The sequence below is a fragment of the Trachurus japonicus genome, chromosome 4 (assembly GCF_045865225.1).
Source record: "Trachurus japonicus isolate A0001 chromosome 4, Traja_1.0".
Taxonomy (NCBI): Eukaryota; Metazoa; Chordata; class Actinopteri; order Carangiformes; family Carangidae; genus Trachurus; species Trachurus japonicus.
Genome location: NC_140910.1, coordinates 22,263,157 through 22,288,164, shown reverse-complemented (window position 1 = coordinate 22,288,164; position 25,008 = coordinate 22,263,157). Strand labels below are relative to the sequence as shown.

At 40.8% G+C, this 25,008-nt stretch overlaps 1 protein-coding gene across 2 annotated transcripts in view; it reads right to left on the bottom strand.

Annotated features, from left to right (window-relative positions):
- The window catches only part of LOC146988937 (homer protein homolog 3-like), a 50,069-nt gene that overhangs the window by 16,163 nt on the left and 8,898 nt on the right, over window positions 1-25,008 (bottom strand). For both annotated transcript variants that reach the window (XM_085774755.1, XM_085774756.1), the window contains 4 exons: window positions 14,388-14,544; window positions 12,425-12,556; window positions 11,918-12,025; window positions 516-652 (listed from right to left, as the gene is read on the bottom strand). In XM_085774755.1, the coding sequence (XP_085630881.1) occupies window positions 516-652; window positions 11,918-12,025; window positions 12,425-12,556; window positions 14,388-14,544 (534 nt within the window). The remainder of the gene's footprint in view (window positions 1-515; window positions 653-11,917; window positions 12,026-12,424; window positions 12,557-14,387; window positions 14,545-25,008) is intronic.

Below are 25,008 nucleotides of genomic sequence, written 5' to 3'. Positions count from 1 at the left end.
TAATGCAGATTATACAATGCAACCATCTGGATCCATGTGCCACATGAGTTAAATAAAAATTTAAAAATCAATGTAAGTGTTACTGAGCCTTTTTTCTATCATTATTTTGGGGTATTTTAGGCCTTTATTTGATAGCATCAGTGAAGCAAAACATAAAATGAGGGAAAGAAGATCCAGGGAAATGCTGCTCAGGGCACTTGCGCTATGTGCATGCTAAACGTTTAACTATCAGGTCACCCCGTTCTTTCATAATCTGACGAGGTGATCTGACCATTGCATGGATGTTATTGGTTATTAATAGAAACTAAAAAGAGTAACGGGCTAATTAGCCTTTTACTCTTTACAAATTCTGAAAGCAAAATTGAAAAAGGGAATTGTTTGAAATGTAAAAGGTACTTATTGGATGTAAAATACAAGAAGTGTTTATCGTGGTTTGTCAGAACCAGACTCTGGTGCACACAGGAGTAAAAGGCGAAAAACGTCTTGTTGGACGACAAAAAAATGATCATCGTTACCCTTCAGACAGCATCTTCTTGACTCGCTCCTTCTCTGCTGTCAACTCCACTTCAGCGCTCTTACTGCGGAACAGCTTTTCATCACCCGGCCCATTAACCGTCAGCAGCGGCGGAGAATGACGCTCCTCCGACAGCTCCTGGATCAAATAACACATGACCCCAACAACACAAACATGACATGAGCTCTGCGGTAGAGATAAAAGCAGCTCTGTAACACGGCATCTGCTTCATTCAACATGTATAATATATAATGAGGGCTTCTTGGAAACCAAAGAGAAGAGAAAAGAGACGCAAAAATGAATCGATTAGTTGATCAAAATAAAATCAATCAGCAAATATTTTGGTAACCGATTAATTGTCTTTGCCAATTCCAATATTCTTCTGATTTTTCAGAAGGATAAGGTGAGGATTGGATGTTTTTCCTACAAATTACCAGAATATTTTGGGGTTTTTCTACCATTAGTCAGACAAATAAAGTAATTTGAACTCATTAGTTTATGTCTAAAACATAAAAAATGTTAGATTCACCAGCACCCTTTGTGTAGTACGTGTTAAAAACTGATTAAAGATGTGATTCTTCTCTGAGTTATTTATGCTGACACTGTAAAATCTTTCTGATCCACACTGTAGTTTTCTTCTGTTGCGTCCGCCTATCTGTGCTGCTGCTGCTGTGCACCTTATTTTAAAAGCAAGTGCAATCACTTATTAAGACTGCTGTCGCTTTTCTACACAATTTGAACTTTTTGGACTGGCACCTGAGCGTCTCTGGAGACCTTTGGTGTGAGCACGCCTAATCTATCTATTTTCTTCTAACACCAACATCACAAACATAACTGATTGCGGATGTGATGTTACACTTTTTGATCCAGGATTAAGCACCTTTAATTAGATCTTGGCTCAGGGGTCCAGTCAGACTTGAGCTGTTGACAGGCCCGTTAGTGTCTCTATATTCAGACCTGTCATCAGAACAAAACAGATACGGGACACCACTCCACCTGTCAGCGCTCGATATGTCCCATCTGGGCTCCTGTAAACAGGCTCCATGCAAAGGGAGCAGCCATGACGAGCCCAGCTGCCTTCTCTTCACATAGTCTTAGAGATCTGACTGGACGGATTCAACAGGAAATGACTGAAGTCAAGTTCCTCTGTCTGAAGGTCAATGTGGAATGTGTGTGAGATATTACATATACAAACAAAAAGAAAGAAAGAAAGAACATCATAATTGAAGTTGCGCTTCATCCTTTCTTCCATCTTCTATCTCAGATCTTGTATATTGTAGCTGCATTGTAACAGACTTGTTATCTAAAGATAATCTCGTCTCAGTTCAGTCAAAGTTGATAGGATTAAGTCTGATCCACATTTGTGCCTTTTTGATGTTTGTGTTAGGTTGTGTTGCTTTTCATTATATCCTATAACTCTGACTATATTTTGTTGTCACGGCTTTGAACCAAAGTATCTGCCAAACAACTCAATTTTAACAACACACCGACTGAGGGATGATTCATTCACAGTGATATGCAAAGACATGTGTGTCAATTTCTTTCTGGTTTTGATGCGAACTAGATAATTGATGAGTGATCAACCTGACTGGCTCTTTGTTTGGATAACAGACTGTTTGCTTTGTGATATCATCGATACTAACACCAGTGTTGGGAACGTTACTTTTAAAAAGTAATTAGTTATAGTTACTAATTACTTCTCCTAAAAAGTAACTGAGTTAGTAACTCCACTACTTCACTATAATAGCAACTAGTTACCAGGGAAAGTAACTATTGCGTTTTTCTTTTTCTTTCCAAGGGCATTTTTAAATTGTATTTTATTGTTTTCATATATTTCACTGATCGCAATTATAGAATGTGAGTGTGTGTTTTATTGAAAGCGAGGCTGGTGTGCCTATGAAAATAGGTTACAGTGGGTTTTTTAAGTGCTGTGCCTACAAGCAAATCTCATATTGTCTCTGTACAAAGACAACAAAGACCTTTTTAAATGTGAAAACAGTGGAGACCTATTCAAGATTTGCGTTTGGGCAACAATAACAGGAAACATCGAAATTAATTTATTCATGGCCACATTAAGTGAAATTATTAACTTTACCGATTATCCATCTGATTATCTGTCCTGCTGCGAGCGCACAACTTCTCAGGGTATCCGCGGATCCTTAAAAAGTCTTAAATTCATGTATCTAAAATTAAGGCCTTAAAAAGTATTACATTTATTAGAAAATTCAAAGATGGTCTTAAATATATAATATATAATACACAGCATCATAAAATATGTATGCACTTAAACTTTTATATGAAATAACAGGGTATCCGTGGGGTCTTAAAAAGTCTAAAATTTGAAAATCTAAATTTTAGGTCTTAAAATGTCTTAAATTTGTTGAATTATTGTGTTCAAGTCTTAAATAATTTTAGTCTCGCATTTGCCCCTAAAAAAAAAAAACATGACGTGTAAGCCGGGAAAATCACAAAAAAGAAAGAGCACAACCTGTGATTGGTCAAAAACTACAAATCCCACAATTCTCTGGCCTCAACAATAACAGTAGTTAGTGTAAGTAAGGGAGAGTGGAGCTGTCGGTGGAAAGAGGAAACAACGCCACGTCTGGTCCTGTTCTATGTTGTTCGTTCACACCGTCACCGTTTATTCGTTACGTCCGCGGTGTAAAAGGCCGTGACGCAAAGACGCGATTAGGCGCGAGACGCGGTAGACGCGACTTTTTTTTTTTGCGACGCAATACACGGGATTTTTTTGGGCGACGGGACCATCGCGTCTTCGTCTATTTCATCGTGTTTGTGTCAAACACGAGGAACGCTTTTTTTTCGCTCGAGTTGTGACGCGCGACCAAACGCGAGATACGCGATTTATCGCTCGTTTTGACTTTGTGTAAATTCGCGTCTTCACGAGCTCGCCCATTTTCACTACAACAACAACATTTCTGCTCTCATCAACCGTGGTTGAGGTCACAACGCTGCGCTGTAGCTGCTCTGGAAGAGTTCCGGGCTGATGAGCTACAGAGACTTTAGAGTCTAAAGGAGCAGTGCGTCGCTGTGTCGGACTGTTTGGATTTAATGAAGAAGCTGCACAGAGTCAGGTGAGCAGAAGCTCAGGACAAACACTTCGCTCCGGGACATAATGTAGCTACACCTCACATGTTCTTGTCTTTTACCTCAAGGAGATTAAAGTAGTGTCTGTACTTTCCCTCCGATCTCGGCAGCTTCCCTCTGCTAGTTTGTGTGTGTGAGGCTAAACTGCGTGCGTGTGTGGTTTGTGTACAAACTGAACACTGCCTCTGATTGGCTTAGCATGAAACCTTACTCTGCCTCAACCAATCAGCATCACTTATGCGGTTGTCTCGTCCCTCCCTCCTCCCCCCTCCCCTCACCAAAGGAGAGAAGGAAAAAGAAAAACAGTTTAGCAGCTTCTGTGGCTGAGATGAGCCAAGTCGGAGGACAACGGCTTCACTGAGTAGTTTGTAACGTGCCTCATTTAATTGTCGGTAACGGTAACGGCGTGGTAACGGTGGAAATAGTAATTAGTTAGATTACTCGTTACTGAAAAAAATAACGCCGTTAGTAACGCCGTTTATTTTAACGCCGTTATTCCCATCACTGACTAACACAGTGTTGTTTAGCATTAATAATTCATTCATTTAGTCTGAAAAGTTTGGGTATAGGGCTACAAACAAAATAGTTATATCTGATAACAACAAATGTCTTCACCTTGCTCCTTGTTTTTGTATTGCATGTAAACATAAAGTTATTTGTGAACAGATGTGGCTACCAGGAGATACCAAGTCGAACATTCATATAAATTCATATTTTTTGTGGGGGAAAAAAAACCGATTACATCTGCAACATAAAAGTCTTTGCTTTCGTTTTCCTTCTACCTCATTGACAATGTCCGACAGAATTAAAGGTTACAAAAAAACTGAATGGTGGTGATACAGTACAAGCAAAATCATTCATCTTCCTGTCAAAAAAGGAGACTTTGAATAGCAGATGGCTTGATTCCAGCCTGGCACAGTCCAGTCTAACCAATCTGCTTTGATATTTTTCTTCCCCGCTGCCCAGAAATGGGTCCAAGCACTGTTTTGTGAAATATTTTCCCCAGTTTGTGGTATTGTATGTGTTCAGTCTTTCACCCACCCACCCAATCATCCTCCCCTGGTTGCCCTCTGTGTTTCAGCGTAGCAACCTGAACCTGTCAACAACCAAGTGCCTCGGTGAAGCTTTACAACCCTGCACTTACTGTAGAAAGAGCTTGTATTATTAATTCGATCTAGCTTGGGTATATTCCCCCTCGAGGACAACGGTTTATTATCTGTAGCTCCGCAGCTCTCTGTACGTCGTCGTCCATATAGATGGATATTTAAATAAAACACAAGAGTTAACTCCACAGTGTGGATGAGCATCGTGTCCAGAGGAAGGAACCCGAGAGCAGGGAAGAAATCAAAGCTGAGGCAACTCCAGTCAGTCCGGCCCCCAAAGCCAACGGATCGGCTGCGCGTATCCCTGAATAATTCATACTGTGGATCATGTTTAAGTCATAAATGGGATTACAAATTTACAGCAGTTATTTTTTCTGTTGTTGTTCGCTAACAGGCTGAGTAGAAACAAGGCAGAGGCATTAGAGGACAAACCTGCCAAGAAGACCAAGTAATAATTAGCCCGAGTTCAAAAGAACCTGCGGCCGGGGATTTTAAACTCACTTTTAAAAGGAAATGTCTGTGTGTCGGCGTCTCTCTGGATATTTCACAATCAGTCAGTGAAGTGAGTGATCTCTGAACTTTCTCACTTTTGAGGAATGGCTGGTGAATTAAGCTGCATGGAGCTGTAACTTCTGCAGATTAAATTAGATGTTGTGTTGTAGCTTCTGCTGTTTAACAAAGCTTTTTTTTCCTCTTCCGCAGCAAACACAAGCTGCTTTCTGAAGCTAAATTTGTTCTGAAGTCAACTTTGATCAGACTCCAGATGAATTATTGAGTATGATAGTCCATGCAACGCTGAGTCTATGAACACCGCAGTCCCTGAGACAACAGAAGACGGTTGTCTTTGTATTGCTTTTTGATTGTGGGTTGGAGGGTGTGTGTGTGTGTGTTTTCAACGCACCTGGGAGAGCTGAGGGAGGAAATGTGTCCCATGATGCATCAGGCAGACGGAGAGGGTAGGGGGAGATTGAGGAGAAAGAGGGAAGAAAAAGAATTATTAGACAACTAAAACCAATATTTGCACTATTATTACTAGCACTATTATTATTTCTTCTACATCTATTCTCTTTCCAGGCCATAAGAGCTTTAAAGTTTTCTTTGTTTCTGAACAAGAAATAATGGATTTTATGTCTCTCATTTGTTTTGGCTCAGAAAAGAGAAGGGTAATCAGCTGGAGCAGCGACTGCAACAACTGAATGCTAAACAAGCCCGTGAGTCCCGCCCACACCGCCTGAGTGACAGGTGATCCCCGGGACACTGTGAGCACTTAGTCACAGAGATGGAGATGGAACAAATGTGCTCTTTTATTTCTTCACCAACAGAGTAAAATATAATTAAAATGCAAGAAAAAAACATCCATTTTAACAAACTTCTCAGGTGTCGTGTAATTTATTGTAATCAATGGGATCCCAGATACTTTGAATACTAAACTGCCTGCCTAAGAGCTTTCATGATGTCACTGCACTGCACTGTTCTTCTTCAGCACATCTACACTGTTTACTTATTTATCCCGGCTTCAGTCCATTTGCTTTTCCTTAGCTTTATAAAGCTCCTGTTTCGACGCTCCTGTTTCATTGAGACCACAAACCTGCTTTATTTATTCATGTGTCCATGCATCAGAGGCACATGCTTAGGCTTCCTGTATTCCCCACTACACACACACACACACACACACACACACACACACAGGCTGGTTTTAATGCCAAGTCTGTGGTCTAAAATATTGATGAGTGGCATTCCTCTGCCTCTGCATAGATAGATACCATATAGGGGAGGAGATGTGGAGGGGGAACAGCTCCAATCAGCAGACACAAACAAGTGACAGCTGTTACCTGTCAGAGGAGGAAAACAGCGCCTGAATCCCGCTGCGCTCACACTGACGTTCAGCTGACGGTTTTTTAACAAGACGTTTTTTTTTTTTAAAGGCCTTTATTCACCCTCACTGTGTAGCCCCGTGGTTCCTGACCTTTTACTTCACTTGCTGTGACAGATGCCACCACCCGGTCAGATAAGCTCAAATGCCTCTTCATTTACACCACACACCATGTTCCCAGCGCGTTTATTTTAAACAGGACGGGACGTCATTTAAAATTTGTCCTGCTGCAATTTACATCAGTAGGAGTCAGCTGCACTTGTCAACTTTTTATCCATCACTTTAAGAAAAACTATTTTAACTCATCTTCTCAGTTGCTCACTCACAGCATTTAGTGAGCATTTAGTGGATCTCCCCAGCTTTTACCCTCTCCTTCTCCTTCTTTAAAGTCCCTGTACGGAGCTTTTAACTGGATACGCAAAAGTCTCTGGTTTCTGCTGATGTGTCTCATCAGCTGGTCGGGTCGGACCACTGACGAAACGACAGGAATAGATACATTACGCTGCTTTAAAAAAGAACAAAAAAGCAAGTCCCGTCTTCTTTCCGACGTTTCCAAAACAAATCTACACGCGCCGGCCAGACAAACGTCTTCATGACAGTGGGAAATGCAGTCTTCATTCCGCCGCTTTCGTCCACAGGGGCCGCCAAAATCAACACTAAATGAAAAGTCTGTACAGGGGCTTTAATGGTTAATGTGACGACAATAAACACATTGAAGGTGATATTTGTGTCGTTTATTTCTCAACTTAAATTATTTAAATTAGCTGCACCTTTCCTTTAACCTGCCAACCAGCCTGTGCTGGTCACTTCAGCAGGATGTGGTGGAGATTTCAATTATAGTGGCTATGTTCATTTTTTTTTTAAATTTTGTTTGTAAGAAGTAATTTCTCTGCCGTGTATCTGTTCTTATCTCCCTGTAACAGACTGTGGCTGCAGAGTTTTCTGATCCCTCTCCCTGTCTGCGCGAGTCACCCTAATGTCTGTGATCACATTTTATTGGAAGGAATTACAACTGAATTTTTTATTTCAGATCCACAAACACAAGATGTTTTAGAAAATATTCTTTTGGCAGTTTCCTGGAGGAGGGCTTCACCGCTCACATACTCGCCTACTGTCCTTGCTGGTGCATATAAATAAATAATTTGAGCAGAGGCAGAAGAAACTAGAAAAACACAACTGTTATGGCCCTGTAGGTGTATCCTCTTTATCTTCCCTAATACTTTAATATGTTCATGACTATTTATCCTCTTTACTCTTGAGAATAATTGTTTAAACCATGTTACAGGGCTTGTGTGTGTTTTACAATATAAAAAGGCACTAATCCTAAAAGGGTTATGTGTTCACCAGGGGGCACCATTATTGCTATGCTTTTATTTTTCCACAAATCACTTTATTATCTTTGCACTTGTCAATTTCACAATGTTGTCTGTGTTGCTGTCTGTTTATCATTCCTCATTTCTATCTCACCGACTCCACCATCTCCTCCTCCATCTTATCTCTGAGCTCTGCAAATATGCCTGAAAGCCGAGGCTTTACTGCATGAAGATCCCCTGCTGCCAGCCAACATATCACACTTAGAATATGTGCTCTGTAAAGCCCGAGGCTGCATAGATACAGCTCTGCAACGCTGTGCATTGGTTACCGACCAGGGCCGTTACTGACCAGCTGGAGGTGACGCAAACTCCGCTGATCCACTGGCTGAGGGAGGAAATAAGAGCAGGACACGATGCTGCAGCTTCTCTCCAGCAGCACTGTGCATCAGCATTTACTCTGTTTGTTAGTTTATCATGATATAAGGACGGTTTTTCACATCATGAAGGAACATTATTTTGATAAATAGCTCCATATTTAAAACTCTAAATCTTCCCTGTTTTTGTTTTTATCATCAATATTTCTGAGAGTTTGTAGAAAGATTTAAAACACAGACACACACTCACCCACACCACACACTTTGGTACATAAAAACCACATAGAGCCCTTAACAGGCATTACAGCCACTTTGGACCTCATCAATACTTCATCCGCAAAGCACCATCATGTACTCACCCACCATAACAGCTTTGATTGGGTTATATTTCTAACATTACACGGGTTGAGCTACTCGGCAGCGAGGTGTTTTACAGCGTGCAGGGGCGAGTCAGAAGTGGGAAGATGTGATAATAACCACAACAACCGCTCGACAACACCTCTGTGTTTACTGCCCGACACAAAATCAATGCCTGCCGTCTTATAGAGAAATGGGTACAGGCTGCACGGCAGCATCTGACCTTGTCTGACTTTTATTTCTTTTCTTCACGCGCTTGAACGCTCATCAAGCTCTCTGGTTGCCACGCCGACAGGATGCAACACCTCTGCCTGCTGCCCTGTCACTGACCCCTGACCTCTGACCTCCAACTAAGCACATTAGGTAACTTAATACTCCTCTTCTACTGTACTTTTTACTGAACTACATGAATTTCACAGCTTTACTTACTAATTACATCAAATATTAAGGTTTTAAAACTTCATATCAACTCAAACTCATTTGTTTAAAATAGCTGCCAGGTAACACTTTATAATAAGTACACACTATCAAAAATGTGTTAAGCATTAAATACTGAATTCATCATTTATAACACATGAATACTCATTAGTATGTAGTTTATAAACACAGTTAAGATGTTTTACTCATCATTGATAAGCACTAACTGTATTTATAAACTACATACTAATGAGTAGCCTATTCATACATTATAAATGAAGAATTCAGTAGCCTATTGATTAATGCTTAACTACTGCTTAATAGTGTGTACTTAAAGTGTTACCTAGCTACCTCTCCACAAACAACAACATAAACATTAACTGACCATTTACATGTCATAATTTAATAAATACGTTCATTCTGCTGCTGATAATAACTGTTATTCAGCAACTATGGACTCTAGTAAAGTAAGTAAGTTCTTCTGCCACTGGTGCGCGACATGCAGGGGCATGAAATTCATTTTGCACATGTAAAACTAGAGTCACAACATCAGCACAGAGACGTGTGCGAAACAGGATCATCTGCTTTCAATCCGTTCTTCTGTTTGACACATGTTCTACTTCTTTTCTTTTTGTCCTTTATGTCTTTTCTTGATGGTTTTCTTTTTGCATTCGCTCTATTATAAAGCACTTTGTTACAATTATGATTTTTTATTTTTTTTATAAAAGTGTCTGCTTGCTTAAAATACACAGTTTTTGACAATAATGTTGAAGGTTGTTTTTTGTGTGTGTCATACTGATCTCCCTTCTCTGATCATTTCCTGTCTTGATGTATCACTGTCCCGTCAGGACAGATTGCAAAGTAAGCGTTAGTCCACTACAGCGACAGCCAAAAACAGAGTCATTGATCAATGTCAAATACACTAATGCAATACAAAACCGAACAACAGGATTTCACTTATTTTGAGCTATAAGTGCAAAAAGACACACAATACTACATTAAGTCTAAAGATGGAATATGGTTATGGGAAAAGTACTGATCAATCTGACCTTTGACCTTCCACTCTCAGCTCTCGCTCAGCTGCAGCATCAATACTCTGAGAAAACCGATGCAAGCCCTGTGGCGTTGCGAAAAAAACATATTTAATTTTAAAAAAAAAGTTTTATTGTTAAATGTCAGCCAGACTGAAAAAATATTGTTCAATTTCTGCTCTGGGCTTCTTGCGCTGTTGACCTTCATGGTAATGATGCTTGTTTTTTTGTGGCGCCAACCGATGTTTTCTCTCGCCAGCGTGAAATAAACAGACAAGACAAACGATGGTCTCTTATCGGCCCGTCTCACAGAGGAGGTCGAGGGTGACGGCGTGACTCTGCAGTCTCTCAGACCTGCTGAGTGGCTCTTTGTTAAGACTTATGCACACCCAGAGAAAAAAAAAACATTAACAAGCACTTTACTCTGTTTTAAATCTATGTCTCCATGACAACTAAGCTGAAAAACTACTTGGAAGAACGAACTGATAAACACGACTGGCAGAGCAGCTGTGTGGTGTGACGTTGTGTCCTTCATGATGTTTGTATAATTGAATCACAGTCACATCCTGGTGTGTGTGTAGTGGTTGTGTTGTCGTGGTCGATGCTGTAAATGTCAGAGCCGCCCCGGTGAATATCGCTCTGTTGTTGCTTTGTACCTACTCTACTTGTGATGTCGTTACTGTGCACACTTTTTTTTTTGTGTGAGAGCGAAAAACAGGTGAAGTACTAAAAAAAGTTTCTACTGCAGTTCTCTGCGCTTCACTCCTCCAACTGCACCTCAGAGTTTTCAGGTCCACCAAGAAATCACAGACGCTGGCAGAATAAAAGCTGGCCATTGTCCTCTCAGCAGCAGCAGCAGCCAGATTCCCCTCAATTATAGATGAATCAGCTCCTCCTCCCATCCTCCTCCCTCCCATCTCCCCATCCCTCATTCTTCTTTGTCTCAGTCCTGGCCATTATTGCCCCTCCAAACACCTTCAACGCCGGCGTCTCTCTCATTCTCCATTTGTCATGCATGAAATCTTTTAATGGAGTTAACCAATGGGAGAAATAATGGAGCAGTCAGATGGGGATCCATCTAATTCCTCATGGTTCTGTATACGTTTAAAATAGAAACACAGTCACTGAGTTCACTGTCATATTGTGTTGTATTTAAACTTTATCATGTCACAGTTTCACCCACTTCAACACAAACCTGTTGTCCACTCTTATCAAAGACCAAATCCAGACAATCTGGGAGTTTCGTCTTTTTCGTGTGTAAAATAACTTTTCAGGTCTGATACTTGCACTGAAAAGTATTCAGATAAGTTTTGTAATAAAGTACCAGTGGCGTTTAAAACTAAGAAATAAGAAAAAAAAATCAACAATTTGTCTGTTCAGACACAATGTCCCAGTTACTCAGGATAATCCACAGGTCCCTCTTGGGGACAGGCTTTTTGTATTTTTGTCTCCCCTCTGGGAGAAAATAGTTCCCAATTCAACTCAACTCAACTTCTCTGACTTCCAGACCAGCAAATGAAAAAGTTTTCATGAGGTGACTTCTTGTTATGCTACAAAACTACTAATAAATTAGCATTAAAAAAAAGATATTACTCTGCGAATGTTTCCTTATTACTCACTTATTTTGTCTGATTAGCTCCTGGCATTTACAGAGCCTGACTGATCGACCTCTAATGTTTTTGTCAGATTAGTTATTTTAGAAAGAAAACTTTATACATTCAAGTATACAGAGTTTTCATTTTCCACCTGGGGAATCCAACCACAATAAGTGTGAAGTCATGCTTGGGTACACACATGAAAGCTTTATAAAAAGCACAGCAGTGCATTTACCTGTGGAGCTGCAATGTTGAGCGCGGGGTTGGCCAGTTCAAACCTCTCCTGGGATTTCTCTCTGGCCAGACGAGCTGCCTCCTTCACCTCTTTAAACTGCTCTGCAAACTGCAGGACCAAGGAGAGAGGAGACAGAGGTCACACTCTGAGAGCCAAGAAAACCAGAAAACTCAACACTGCAGTAAACACACACTTGTCCAGATCTTCATTCAGTTCACTACAGAGGAGAATCAGGAAGTTTAGTTCACTATGCAGGTGTTGTGACTTCTGACCCCTCTAAATATTTGTTTATATGTCAGGTTATCAAGTTAATTAAACAAATTCTGCTGTTACACTACTCATACTCTAATTTTCATAATAACAACTTGTGTTGAAATAAAAAATATATATAATGAACCATAATGAACATATGTTCTCTATGTCTGGGTAAAAAGGAGTACTATAATCTCTCTGTGTAATATATACATATATATATATATTGTAATATGGATTGTGGGTGATGTTTACCTGCTGTAGCTGCTGCTCGGTGGAGAAGCCCAGGCCGTACACGGTGTTGGCCCGGCTGTCCGCCCACTGGCCGAACTTCTGGGAGGTTTTGGTGAAGGTCATGTTGGGGGTGATGGTGCTGTTGATGATGGCCTGACACCGTAGAGAATAACAGAAGTGATTAATAGTCAAATTAATCAATAATTAAATCCATGACCTTGGTGTGAAAGTGGGACACTGTTTTCATAAGTGATACTAGTATAATAGTAAGTGGTATTAATAAAGATGGAGCCACAATAGAGATGGATGTTAAACATGATGTACTGTATATTATATATTCACTACAAAACATGCATAATTAATAGCTTACATTCTATTTTATTATTAATGCCTTTTATTAATTTGTTTCCTTCAACCATATTTCCTCTTTAAGTTGTCAAGTTAAACACCTACAAAGCAACAGCAGCTGTGATGAAGGTGTTCTGCCTCTGACTCTGTCATAACCAGCTGCTGTGCTGCACTACTTCACACTATAAAAAACAGTCCTGTTTTTAAAAGAAGGTAATTTTCAAGGACAAGTAATTCACAATATACAAAGCCAGTGAGGAACAACATTAATAACTCCAGTCGCCTTTGAATGCCACATTCATTACAGAGCATTGTTATTTTTCTTACGCAAGTACTTGACCAGAATATGTTGATTTTCATCAGGTTATCAATAGGCTAATAACTCCTCACTGTGCAGCACATGCTACAGCAAACAGGCTGATGGTGAAGCCTTTTTCTTTTTTTCTTTTTTTTTTTTTATTAATGCTCATTAGCAATGCTAAATACTGGGCACTTCAGTGAGGACCTGATTGTAACAGCGCCATGTGAATTATGCAGTCGTCAGAGTCTGGAGCCTGTGTTGTCGTGGGTAAATAGTCATCATGGAGATCTACAGGCAAATGTGCTGCGTGCAGATAAGGGCTAAAGACCCCGCCACAGACACAGAGAGAGCGCTAAGTGAAAAAGCTTGTTGTGGTGTGCGGTGATCTGTTCAGAAACAGATCATCAGTCTGATAAGGAGGATTTATTGCCAAATATAGATTTCCTCAGTGTCTTCTCCAAAAGCCTCTAATCTCAATACAATACGTTGGCGCACTTGGCTGATAACAACAAAGAGAAGAGAGTTTCGTTTTGGCGCTAAGAAGATATCTCGTTAGTTGCTGCGACTCCCAGGTGCTTCGGTGCTGCTGTGGATGTGGATGCAGCATCACCGATGTGGATGTGTTAGAAATATTCTGCTGACAACCTGCACGGTCCAACGCAAACACAGCAAAACTGACCCGTCTCCATTTATCTCAGGAGGTTCAGGATAGGATGCACAGGGGAGGTTACATCAAATGTGAACTCAGGAGAACATGATACTACACAACTGAAGGGCCCAAACAATAATATAATACAAAATACCATATGGAAAAAATACAGCTGAGTTCAACAAGATACAGTATGTGCCTGCAGAGGTAATACTCCTTCAGTCTATGCAAAAAACAAAAGAAACAGCTTGATGAGGAAATTTAAAGCTTGCTTGATACACAAATGTGAAATATGTGGGTCTACAAATGATAATTAATATTTCTGCTCTAAAAAGAATCTCAGCAGAATTTCCGGCTTTGTGCGTCTTGACCTGAAAATGTCACCTGCTAAAAGATATATGGAGCATGTTGTGTGTCACCCAGTGAGCAAAGTGCTGCCACACTTAAACAACACTCTGCAGACCGTGCTCCAACCAATGAAAAGCTCACATTCCTCCATCTTTGTCAGCAGCCACAGCCTTTTGTGACCTTTCCCTGTTCCCTGTCCAATAAGACCACTTGCATGGCTATATATACACACATATGTATCTCTGTGTATGTGTGTGTGCATGTGTGTGTATGATGTGAGTGAGCATATGGAGCAGAATGCACATGTTTGTGTGCATTCATGTGCATTCAGCTCTCACCTTAGTCCCACCCACACTGATGATGCGGTAGACGCTGCGGCTCGCATCGTAGAAGAAGGACACGGTGACGGCGTGTTTGCTCGCCGGCAGCCAGTTGCGTTTGGTGGCCGGGTCGATCTGGAAAACATGAGCTCTGGCGCTGAAGATCGGCTGCTCCCTTTAAAAACATAACAAAGGAACATGTTACTGATGAGTTAGTGCAGGAATTCCCAAAACTTTCCATACGAAGGCCGCAGAACGACAGATCAACACCAGTTCATGACTTGATGAGAATAGAAAGATGAGCATGGTCAATATGAATATGACATGTTATATATCTTACAATAATGCACATGAAAATACACTTTGAAAAAAAAACACTGTTTTAGTGTGTAAAAGAAGAGGGGCGCCATCCGTGTGTTTAGTTTTGAATGAACAAGCCGACTCGTTTTCTCTGCTGGGAGCAGAATTTTTGCTTTTACAAGACAAGAGGTTATAAAACCTCCATTCAGCAGCACTAGAGAAAAGGCTTAACATATCTGTTGTTGTACACCTCTGGAGATGGTTGTTGTTGGTGAGTACAAGGAATAAAGTTAAATCCTGGTTAAACAGCTGTTAATGCTAATGTTAACTATGTAGCAACGGCACAATTTACAGAAAGCTCCTCTAAGTGCAGTCAATGAATTTGATGTTTTCAGAGCCCGAACACGTCATTAAAACAAACATGAGATTAAATACAACATCAAACCACATGGTGTATTACATGAAAGACTTCCATATTATAAAAAAAACCTGTTTAATTCATAGTTTTGCCTTTGAATTAATCTGCAATTCTAAATATTCTATGAATCTGTAACCCTAAAGAAAAAAAGCACTAGACATGAAGACATATTTATATGTGGCAGCAGAATCTCAGAGCAGATACATATTAGAAATTACTGCATGTTGGAAATGTAGACATGCTGTAGACATTTCCTATAATAGCTAGGCAGGTAGCTATATTTACAAAATGTTTATTTAGCAGCTTGCTTACTGTATATTCTGGTACTGGAGTACGATCAAAAGACATCTGTGTGGCAAAAAATACCACCAAGTTTTCATTTTATCCTTATTTCAAACCTTTGGACGAACCAAAGAGAAAAACAAACACAAGGCTTTGTGGTATTCATTAGTGTTGTCCTCCATTACTCTGTGCTTGTTATTGTCCCATGAGCACCTGCTGGCAGTGATGCAGTAGTAATCTCCTTTCTATAAAAATAGCCTGGTGTCCCTTCTGAACTTATTTCAGTAACATTTTCTGTATAAAGCACATTTTTACCTTTGTTTTATACATAGCAAGCCATAGACACAACACAACAACACACTGTCTCCACAAATATGCAAAACATGTCTTTGTTTTACAAACGGGCCCAAAAAAGAACGGTGTAATCGGTTGTTTACAGTGTGACATGGTTTTATTTGTAAGAGCACAGACAGTGAAGCAGATTTAACATATTGTAGATCGATACTACTCAAACAATAAAAAAAAACAATAAATCACCAGGGTTGAACCTAATTTGGTTGAATGTTGTACGATCAGTCGTTTCCTGACCACATGTGTCACTTTCAACAGGAGGTGAATTTATCACTTTCAGTCAGACCTCATCATTTGTCCTTCAGCTCCTTCACAAACAGTGGGACTGAGGTCAAGAGTTTACATGCACATGTTGAGGTGAGACAGTTTCTCTGTGGAGAAAGACGCTTCAAGGGACGTGAATCTGAACGTTGTCCAACTGCATCCGTCATTAAAACACACTGATGAGGTTAGTTTCAGCGTATTTTGGATTTTCCTCTGAGCTGTTCAGCCACACTAGTGATTTTATTTACAAATGTTTTGAGATATTTGTTGTTCTGCATAAACTTTAAACAGCGAAAACTGTTTATTGCCAATTTGTGAATAATCCTGAACAACTGGGACATCGTTGAAATTAATATTTCAACGCTGTATAAGCCCCCCAACTTAAATTTATCTCCAGTTTATCAGGGTGGTGTCTGCAACAGAAAACTTTCTGGCCAACAGCGCAAAGATGGTGCCAAGGCCACTGTGGCAGGGAGGGTATTGAACCTTTTAAAGTTAACTATGCCAATATCATTTTAGATATTAGAGAATATATATACACCTTTCGCTCTAAATCGAAGTTGTAAGAACGTGGTTACCTGCAACTGCTGAACATAAATATCAAAACCCATGATACTGCATGACTTCCTGTATTGTTTTACTTCATTTCTATTTCATTTTAATGAGCCACTGGCTTTAATTTTTAATACAAGTACCACTGAGATTCCTCTGATTACATCAGCCACTTCGGCAGCGATGTTGCCTTTGTTCTTCATATTTTACAGCATGTGCATAAATATGCTACCTATATATGTTATTTTTGGATGGGATACTTCAGAAGAAAAGAAATACACTTGAGTTAATCAGCTTTCATGAGTTTCCTTATAAAAGGAAACATGGCAGTCCTGCTAAATGCGTCCTCCTCCTCACATGCAATATGTTAAAATATATGCGTGATAGGGGGAAAAAAATGGAAACCATTCTTCGCACACGGATCAAAGCCTCAAGGCTAAAACATCTGTACACATCATTAAAATTAATTGGGTATCATTATCATTTCATTCTGTTAATCTCTTTGAGAGAAAACCTTGCTGACTTCATGGCACTTTGGGACCCGGTCTCTCCCTCTGTGCACACAATGATGGTGCAAAGAGCTATAAATAGAACAAAAACACGTCCAATTTCCTAAATGTGATTGTTTTTTTTAGGGACCTCGAGGTCACCGATGCTCTCGTATTGTAATGAGGCTATTGGTGCAAATGAAGCAGAAGATTTGCTAACCGCTAGCTGTCCAATTAGCCGTCCTGTTCTCTTTGAAGGCAAACTACATAGGCTCGCTGTGGGGACGGTGGGCAGAGCCTCGCAGGAGGACGAGGACGACTACACGGGCACTTTGGTGAATTCATGCAACATTACACAGCTAATAGAGTTTGCATAATGTTAATGTATGCAATGAGCCGTTGTCACTGCAAGTCAATTATATACCAACATTAATGGGGATAATGTGCACTGGGAGGAGGCTCTGCTCTTTGTCTAAGCAAGAGAAATAACCGTTTATATAGGTCAGCGCTGGCTATAGGAGGCATTGTTCCCACTGAATTTGGTTGGAATTACTGTATAGTTGCACGTAAACAATAGCTGCTATTGTTTCGATGCAGATTAGCGAAGCTGCATTTGACAATAGAGAAGGACAGCACAGCCAGGGAGGAAGATTCAGGTGCCGTCCCGGTCCAGGACAGTAGCAGCTGCAGACACCTGACAAACTGACGATACACTTGATTTATTGGTTCAAATATTATGATAAACATCCTTTTAACTCCTCACAGAGGCTGGAGAAAAACTGTGACATTATCTGGTTGCTGCCACATAATTGAGATTTCTGTGACGGCTGCACAAGAACTCAAAAAGAGGTTTGATTTTCAGTCGAGAAGGGCACACAGGACGCTCCTTTAATAAAACTGTTCCGGCCTCTGGGTCCAGTCTAATGTTTGTTTGGTTGCTGTTGAAATTTTCTTATTTCATTTCTCTGAGGGCAGAAACAAATGGATTTGTTAAATGAACCCTTACTGGATGGAGTTTCTGAGTGCAAGTAATATGAAGTATACAGGACAACAGAGTCCCATCAGAGTAAAAGAAAAATAATGATGCTAGCAGAGTATTAGAGAACTAGTCCGACTGAATAGCTGTGGATTTTAACGTACCAATTTCCTGTTTCACTGGGCATCAGCCCAGGAGGTTGCTTCACATCGTACAATGCGTTCCTGCCTCGTGACCTCTTCCTACGGACCTTTTCTACAGCAGACGTTTTGACACATGTAATAGCCGGAAAGGCACAGGTTTTAATTTATATCATTAATAATGACTCTGTTTCATTTTGGTGAGTCAGTTCCAGCGCCCTGCTGCTGTCGTACATGCCAACTCACAGGCACGGCAGGGAACTGAGCCATTCATGATCTCACCTGTGCTTTTCTGCCCAAAAAAGTCAAAATGCGGATGAAAGGCCGTTTGATGAGAAACTATGAATTCAAATTGATTTATAAATTGTATAATATCCTAAAGTCTTTCCTTTTAAACAGGAACAAACCTCCAACAGAACTGGGCTCAGAGAGGGCGGCCGCCTGCCTTGGGTCTTGCAAACTGTCAAGTGCTGCTTCCAACAACAATATCAGGATATGGAAAAGGTGCCATGTATATAAACATGCTATCAGTCATCACTGTTGTGAGTCACAATAAAGCTGAAATAAAAAACGTCTGGATATTTCACAAAATTTGAAGCTGGGATAAGCAGATAAAACGTCTTTTGGTTCTGTCCTTGGTGTTAAGAGATGGATATTATGTCTGTCTTTATTGCAGCTCAGTTATGATCACAAAAACTTTTCAGAGAGCTTAAAATTCAGTCTGCCTCCTAATAAAGAAAATAACTGCACACTATTACACACAGGGCATCTGTAGGTTAATATGAACATCATATCCAAATGTTTAATCACTGCATCAAAATGTCCCAGCTGAGAGTTGAAGTGCATGAGTTATCATCTCTATCACCTTTAAAGGCTATACTATGCAATTGCCCTTGAGTGTGGCCGTTTCATTTACAAGTGCTTGTAAGGCTGATGGCAACAGAGATCGAGATGAAACCACACTGCTCCTCCATATCAATGTGTGCTATTTAATGAAATTAGCAAATTAGCTATTTTTCTTAAAGATATGAAAGAAAAAAAAACATCCAGGTATTTTTATCCAGGTGGAAGAGTTTAATCTGATGTGTATTTCACTGTCAGGAGGTAAAATCCTGCACAAACCATCAGACACAGATCAAGCACATTAACAGCACCATGAAAGCACTTAATTATATTCAATAAAACTAATTATCTGGCTGCGTAACAGATAACCATGGCGTTAAAGGCATTAAGCCAGTAAGCCAAAATAAATAGGAATTAACATCAAAGCAAAATGGCTTCAATCAGGATTTCCTTTCTATCATATTCTCATCTTAATGAGAAGATGATGACTGACTGCTCATCATCCCGCAGCCGTCACAGCGGATCACACAGAAATGAATGTCCCGTCACTCATTCGGCCTATCTCGACACCGCTCTGTGAAAAAGCCCGTCGAGCTAATCAGCTTAGACAGGATGCATCACGTCAAGGTTTGATCATATGAGCAGAATGAAACTGGATTAAACTCCTCCTGAGGTGAGGCAGAGCAGATACTGCAGCAGCTGCAGCAGCAGCAGCAGCAGCAGCAGCTTGACAGTCAAAGGAGGTCTTGTCTAAACTAATGCAGTGAGGTACAGAGACGTGTTGCCCAGTGCGCTACAGTGTGTTGTACCTCTACACACACACACACCAGACATGATTAATATGAAAGTGTGCAGCCTTTAATTAAATCAGGTGTTGTGAGAGTAGAAGAGTGTAAATGACAGGGCAGGAGCAGACAGCTGTTCATATATGACAGCTTGAAGAGCTGCCAGAGGAGACGCAGTCAGTGCAAACAAGTGAGAAGTGAAGCCCCAACGTTTCCAAAGGTTTCTCCAACAGCATCGGCCGACTACTGTAGACACATTCATTCCAGAGCTTGGAAACAGCAGTCGACAAGACGTGGTCACAAAAAAAGAACTGTAGATTTTTAAAACTTCCATTTTTCCCTAATTTTTTCCAGATTTGAAGTCCAGACCGACAGTGAATACTTGTCCTTGAACATCAGTTGATGAAACAAGATAAAATATAACAGATTAAAAAAACATGACATGAAGAAATCAAGAATGAACTCAACTTCTATAAGCCAACATGGATACGAGGGGCTCTGCGGGATGGTTCGACTTTTTTCGACATTGGGTTGTGTAAGGTCGTCATTTACATTACTTTGAAAGCAGTCTGCTCTATGTTAGGAGACAGCAGCAAAAAACTATGTGTTGCTCTAGAAAAAAACATGTCTTAAATAATTCAATATGTTAATGTTAGCTGCTTCATGTCAAATTTCTTTCAACACTTTACCTATAATTTGTATTAATGGCAGAAAAATGAGCGAAATCTAATGTGAAAATATACATGGACTCAGAGTGGCATGCATTTTATCTCTTACACTAAATCTTTACTGATGTTTTAACAAGCAGGCAGAAACTTAATATAAAATGGAGCTAATTTTAACTAATCGCTCTAATCTTGCTGAATGAATTGTATTTTATAGGTTAATCATATTCTTTGTGTGTGAATTACAGCAAAACTTCCCTTTGAAATAAAGTTGAAGTCGACAGAATTTGAGTAAACGTGAGGAGTAATTTTCATTCAGCGTGGAGAGCGGGACCCGCCTGATGCTTGATGTATGTATTACATACATACATCAAGCCACCCCTCCCCCTCCTTCATACACGGTCAATGCATGCATGGGTGGAGAGAAAGCAGTGTTCACATCACAGCTCAGTAATTAACAGGGTCAGAAACGTGACGTCATCACATCAGTTCACTCTGCTGTTTTCAAAACTACAATGTCTGTGTATGTGTAGTGTGGGGAAAAAAGATAAAGATACCACCAGGAACCACTGGGATTATAAGAACAATATTAATTTATTATGAGTCTCTTTGCACTTTGATGATAGAGGGTCACGACGAGTCGAAAATGTCGTGGTAAACTAATGTGAATCCTCACACACTGAGCTCCTCCCTGCTCAACCACTGTAAATCAGTTCATGTGAATCATATAGAGCTGGAACTGAAATGATCTTTAACATAAATGTGCCAATAAGTGCCTCCAGAAATTGATTGGTAGATCAGAAAACACTGTGGGAAAAAAAAAATACAGTTTCCTCAAGACCGAGTGTTTTTGTTTTGTTCACTATCTTGGTTGAGAATTTTCTATCCTATCAAAATTATTTACTCTCCATTTATTATTCACTTTACAAAAGATGAAATATCTCTTATATATTCGTCTGTATGTTTATCTGCACGTTTCCAGAGATCTGTTAAATCTACCTGGGAAGCTTTTACGAGCTGTGTTTCTTACAGACACAACAGCCTGTTGGAAAACTGCTTTTTCATGTAAGAGGACCAGCTGGTACATTCTCCTTGGGATATTTTTTTTTTATTAGTATTCAGGGTCAGAGCGTAGGAGATATAGAAAAAGACAGACAAGCAAAACCTGGGAGACACCAGAGAGAGAGAGAGAGAGAGAGAGAGAGCGCTCTGCTGGGATCTGAGCCCAGGCAGCCGGAGCCATCTGGGGAACGGCGCTGAATCCTCAAGTGTGGTTCAAACCTCTGTGGGCACGACCACTTCTCATGCCTTCCTGGGACATTTTATCTCCTTCCCTGCACATCTTTGTATTCAGCAGTCTGTCGCAAGAGGCAGTCACCGCTGGATCATCTGATGATTTTGATGTGGTGCCAACTAACAGCGATTTGCCTCAAAGAAACTTCTGAAAGTTTTGCCTTAAGGAAACCCTTTACTTGATATTCTGCCGTTGTTGTCAGATGCTGGAAGAGTAAAAAGCAGCTGAGCCACAGCTGATGGCAGAAGTTTTAAAGGTTTCTTTTAATCCTCTAACCATCCTCCACGGCTCCTATTAAACCCAGCGATGACACCAGACACAGGGGAGGGGGAGGCACGCAGCCCCGAGGCCACCGGCAACACCCCAACCTCATGATGAATTAATTACCTCGCAGCATTAAGATGACTTTCAGGGATATGCGTCTACTCTACATCTGATGAAATGTCAGACTGAGCAAAACAAACAACCCATTTTCCTCCCCCCAGTCTGTCTGCTGCTGAGCAGGCAAGCTCTTCCTCAGCGTCACATTCACACAGATGAAATAATTCCTCTGCGGGACAGGAAAATATTACAACGGTATTTGGCTCTCGCCCGCAGCAAAGGCCATAAACAGAGGGACTTCTGTGATAGCTCCATCTGGGCGAGCTGGAAGTCAGACAGTAGGAGGGCTGAGCTTTCTACATGCAGGAGCCATGACAATACAAGGGGGCTGGACGGCTTTCCTCTGAACTACGTGGCTGTGTGCACTGCAGGCCTCCGCGCTCGGCTTCAAATTACCGCTTGGACGTATTTGATAACGGTTCATTAGCTCCTATAGAGACATCACATCTCATATACTGGAGATACAAAGTGGCGGTGATGTAAGAATGTCACGTGCTGCTCAGTTTAACTAGATCAAAGCAATCGTTTTTTGGTTTCTCATGGAAAGTATGTCAGTGTTTAACTGTACTCTGGCTGCTGTTGCATCAAAAGAAATATTTATTATAAAAGTCACATTTTCAACCTGAATTGAAGGCACCATGGAAATGAGGAGAAGAGGACACATGAATGAGCCAATTGAGCTGGAAATATAATTTTAAAATCTATAAATGGGCTATAAAATCACAGTTTCCTAAAACCCAGAGATGCATTATCAGTTTATTGTGATATCTGACTGAACAGCAGCAAATTCACACAACTGAAAACCAGAAAATGGAAATGTTTTGCATATTTGCTTGAAAAATCAGTGAAACTGATCAATTTCCTACTGATGGCTGCAGCTACATGGTTTGATATGGATGCCTAAAATCCACAACTCAGTGGACGCCAGAGTAATAAGACTTGACCTATAGCAGACTTTCTCTTCTTCTGATGCTCTATTACACTTTGATTTTTATTTCAACATCATAACACTATGCATCATGGGGTTTAATAAAGGGCTGAAGAAAAAGAAAACAACCAAAAAAGAACCGGAGATGCCCTGCTGATTTCACAGCGGGGCGGCTCTTTAAAGGATGAAACCAGCACAAAAACTGTCACTCTTCAACAGCCCCTTACTGAGCTGAAGTGTTCCCCAGAAACACCGTTTTCAAGGTGGTTGGCGGGGAGGTTGTTGCAGCCACCTTAGGAGACCTTGCCAGTTTATTCTGTGGATTACAGTGTCTCTTCATGTGCTCCCAGACTGACTCCATGATGTTGAGGTCAAGGCCGAAACATACACAAAATCCATAATGCCTCTACAAGGTGCATCATAAGTAATTTTTAAGCCATTGCAAATTGGATGGTATTTAATGTCACAATTACAAAGTATCATATCAGCGCTTATTCTCACACATTTGTGACACATTTTCACCCATAAAAACACAGAAACTGCTCAGTGGTGTACAATTATTTAAAGGGATAGTTCAACATTTTGGCAAATTGGCCCATTGCCATAATCCCTATAGTCAGTAGGTTTGTTACCTTTAATTGTCAGTGTGAGCAGTTTTAGAACGGTGGAGCAGAGCCGCAAGCTGCTCAGAGCTACGCTACGGAGGCTAATGGGATTTCTTGGTTTCCCTCATCAAACTCATCAAATACCCAATCCAGCAACTCCAAAACGCTTTCGGGGACAAGTTGTGACCTGCACATTCACCACACTATGAGATAATAACGGAACGTTATGAGACGGAGTTGTTTTCGAGGTAAATTCATGCAAAACCGCTGATGCGCATTCCTGTCAGGGGCAGTTTTTGCCTCGAAACAACTCTGTCTCGTTAACGTTCCATTATTATCTCATAGCGTGGTGAATGTGCAGGTCATAACTTGTCCACGAGAGCGTTTTAGAGTTGTTGGATTGTGTATTTGATGAGTTTGATGAGGGAAACCAAGAAATCCCATGAGCCTCCGTAGCGTAGCTCTGAGCAGCTCATGGCTCTGCTCCGCCGTTCTAAAAATAGCTTGCACCGACAATTAAAGGTAGCAAACCTACTGCTAAAACTATAGGGATTATGGCAATGGGCCAATTTACCAAAAAGTTGAACTATCCCTTTAAATGTATTCCTTACTCATTTTTTGGTTGCCTTGACTCAGACACTAACACACACACCATGGCTGTGCCGTGTGTCTTTTCCCCGCAACTCATCACTTTTTAATCCTCTCTTGCTGCTCCCCTTCATCTCCCTTTTAACCCCGGCACCCATTCCCCATCCAGAATCCCTGATCTGTGAAGCTGTGAAACAGAAGCTGCATCCTCCCGTTCAGCCCTGCGGTCAGACACCGGCGGCCTCTTCTGTGAAAATGCTCCTCAAACTGCCAATAATGAAGCCTATAAGCTCTGTGGGCTGTAAATAGCCAGGAGGGGTGGGGGGGATAAGGGAGGTTGAAGCTGTAAAACCCACTGCCAAAAGTCCTAAAAGCCAATGTCTCAGAGTTTAAATGGCGATCCAGAAAAGCCTGCAGACGGTCTGATCGAGCAGCAACCTCCAAGGCTGAACAGCAAAGCCAACACTGAAGATCTGCACTTCTCTGAAGGGACACGGTCCCCATAGACTCACATGTTACACTGGCCAACTTCACAGCAGAAATAAACATGTTTGACTTCCCTGTCTCTCTCCACTGTCCTATCAACACACAGCCAACAGTTAAGAGATTTATCTTTATCTGCATATCCCTTATTTTCTTCATATTCCTTTAAAGGGGAATCACGTTTTCGCTGTTTCACTAACCCTCCTCGCCGGCCATGTGCATTTGTTTTCAACCGAGCCGGTGAGAAAGAGTATAACGTTATATAGTATCATATACATTATTAAGTGTATATTTGT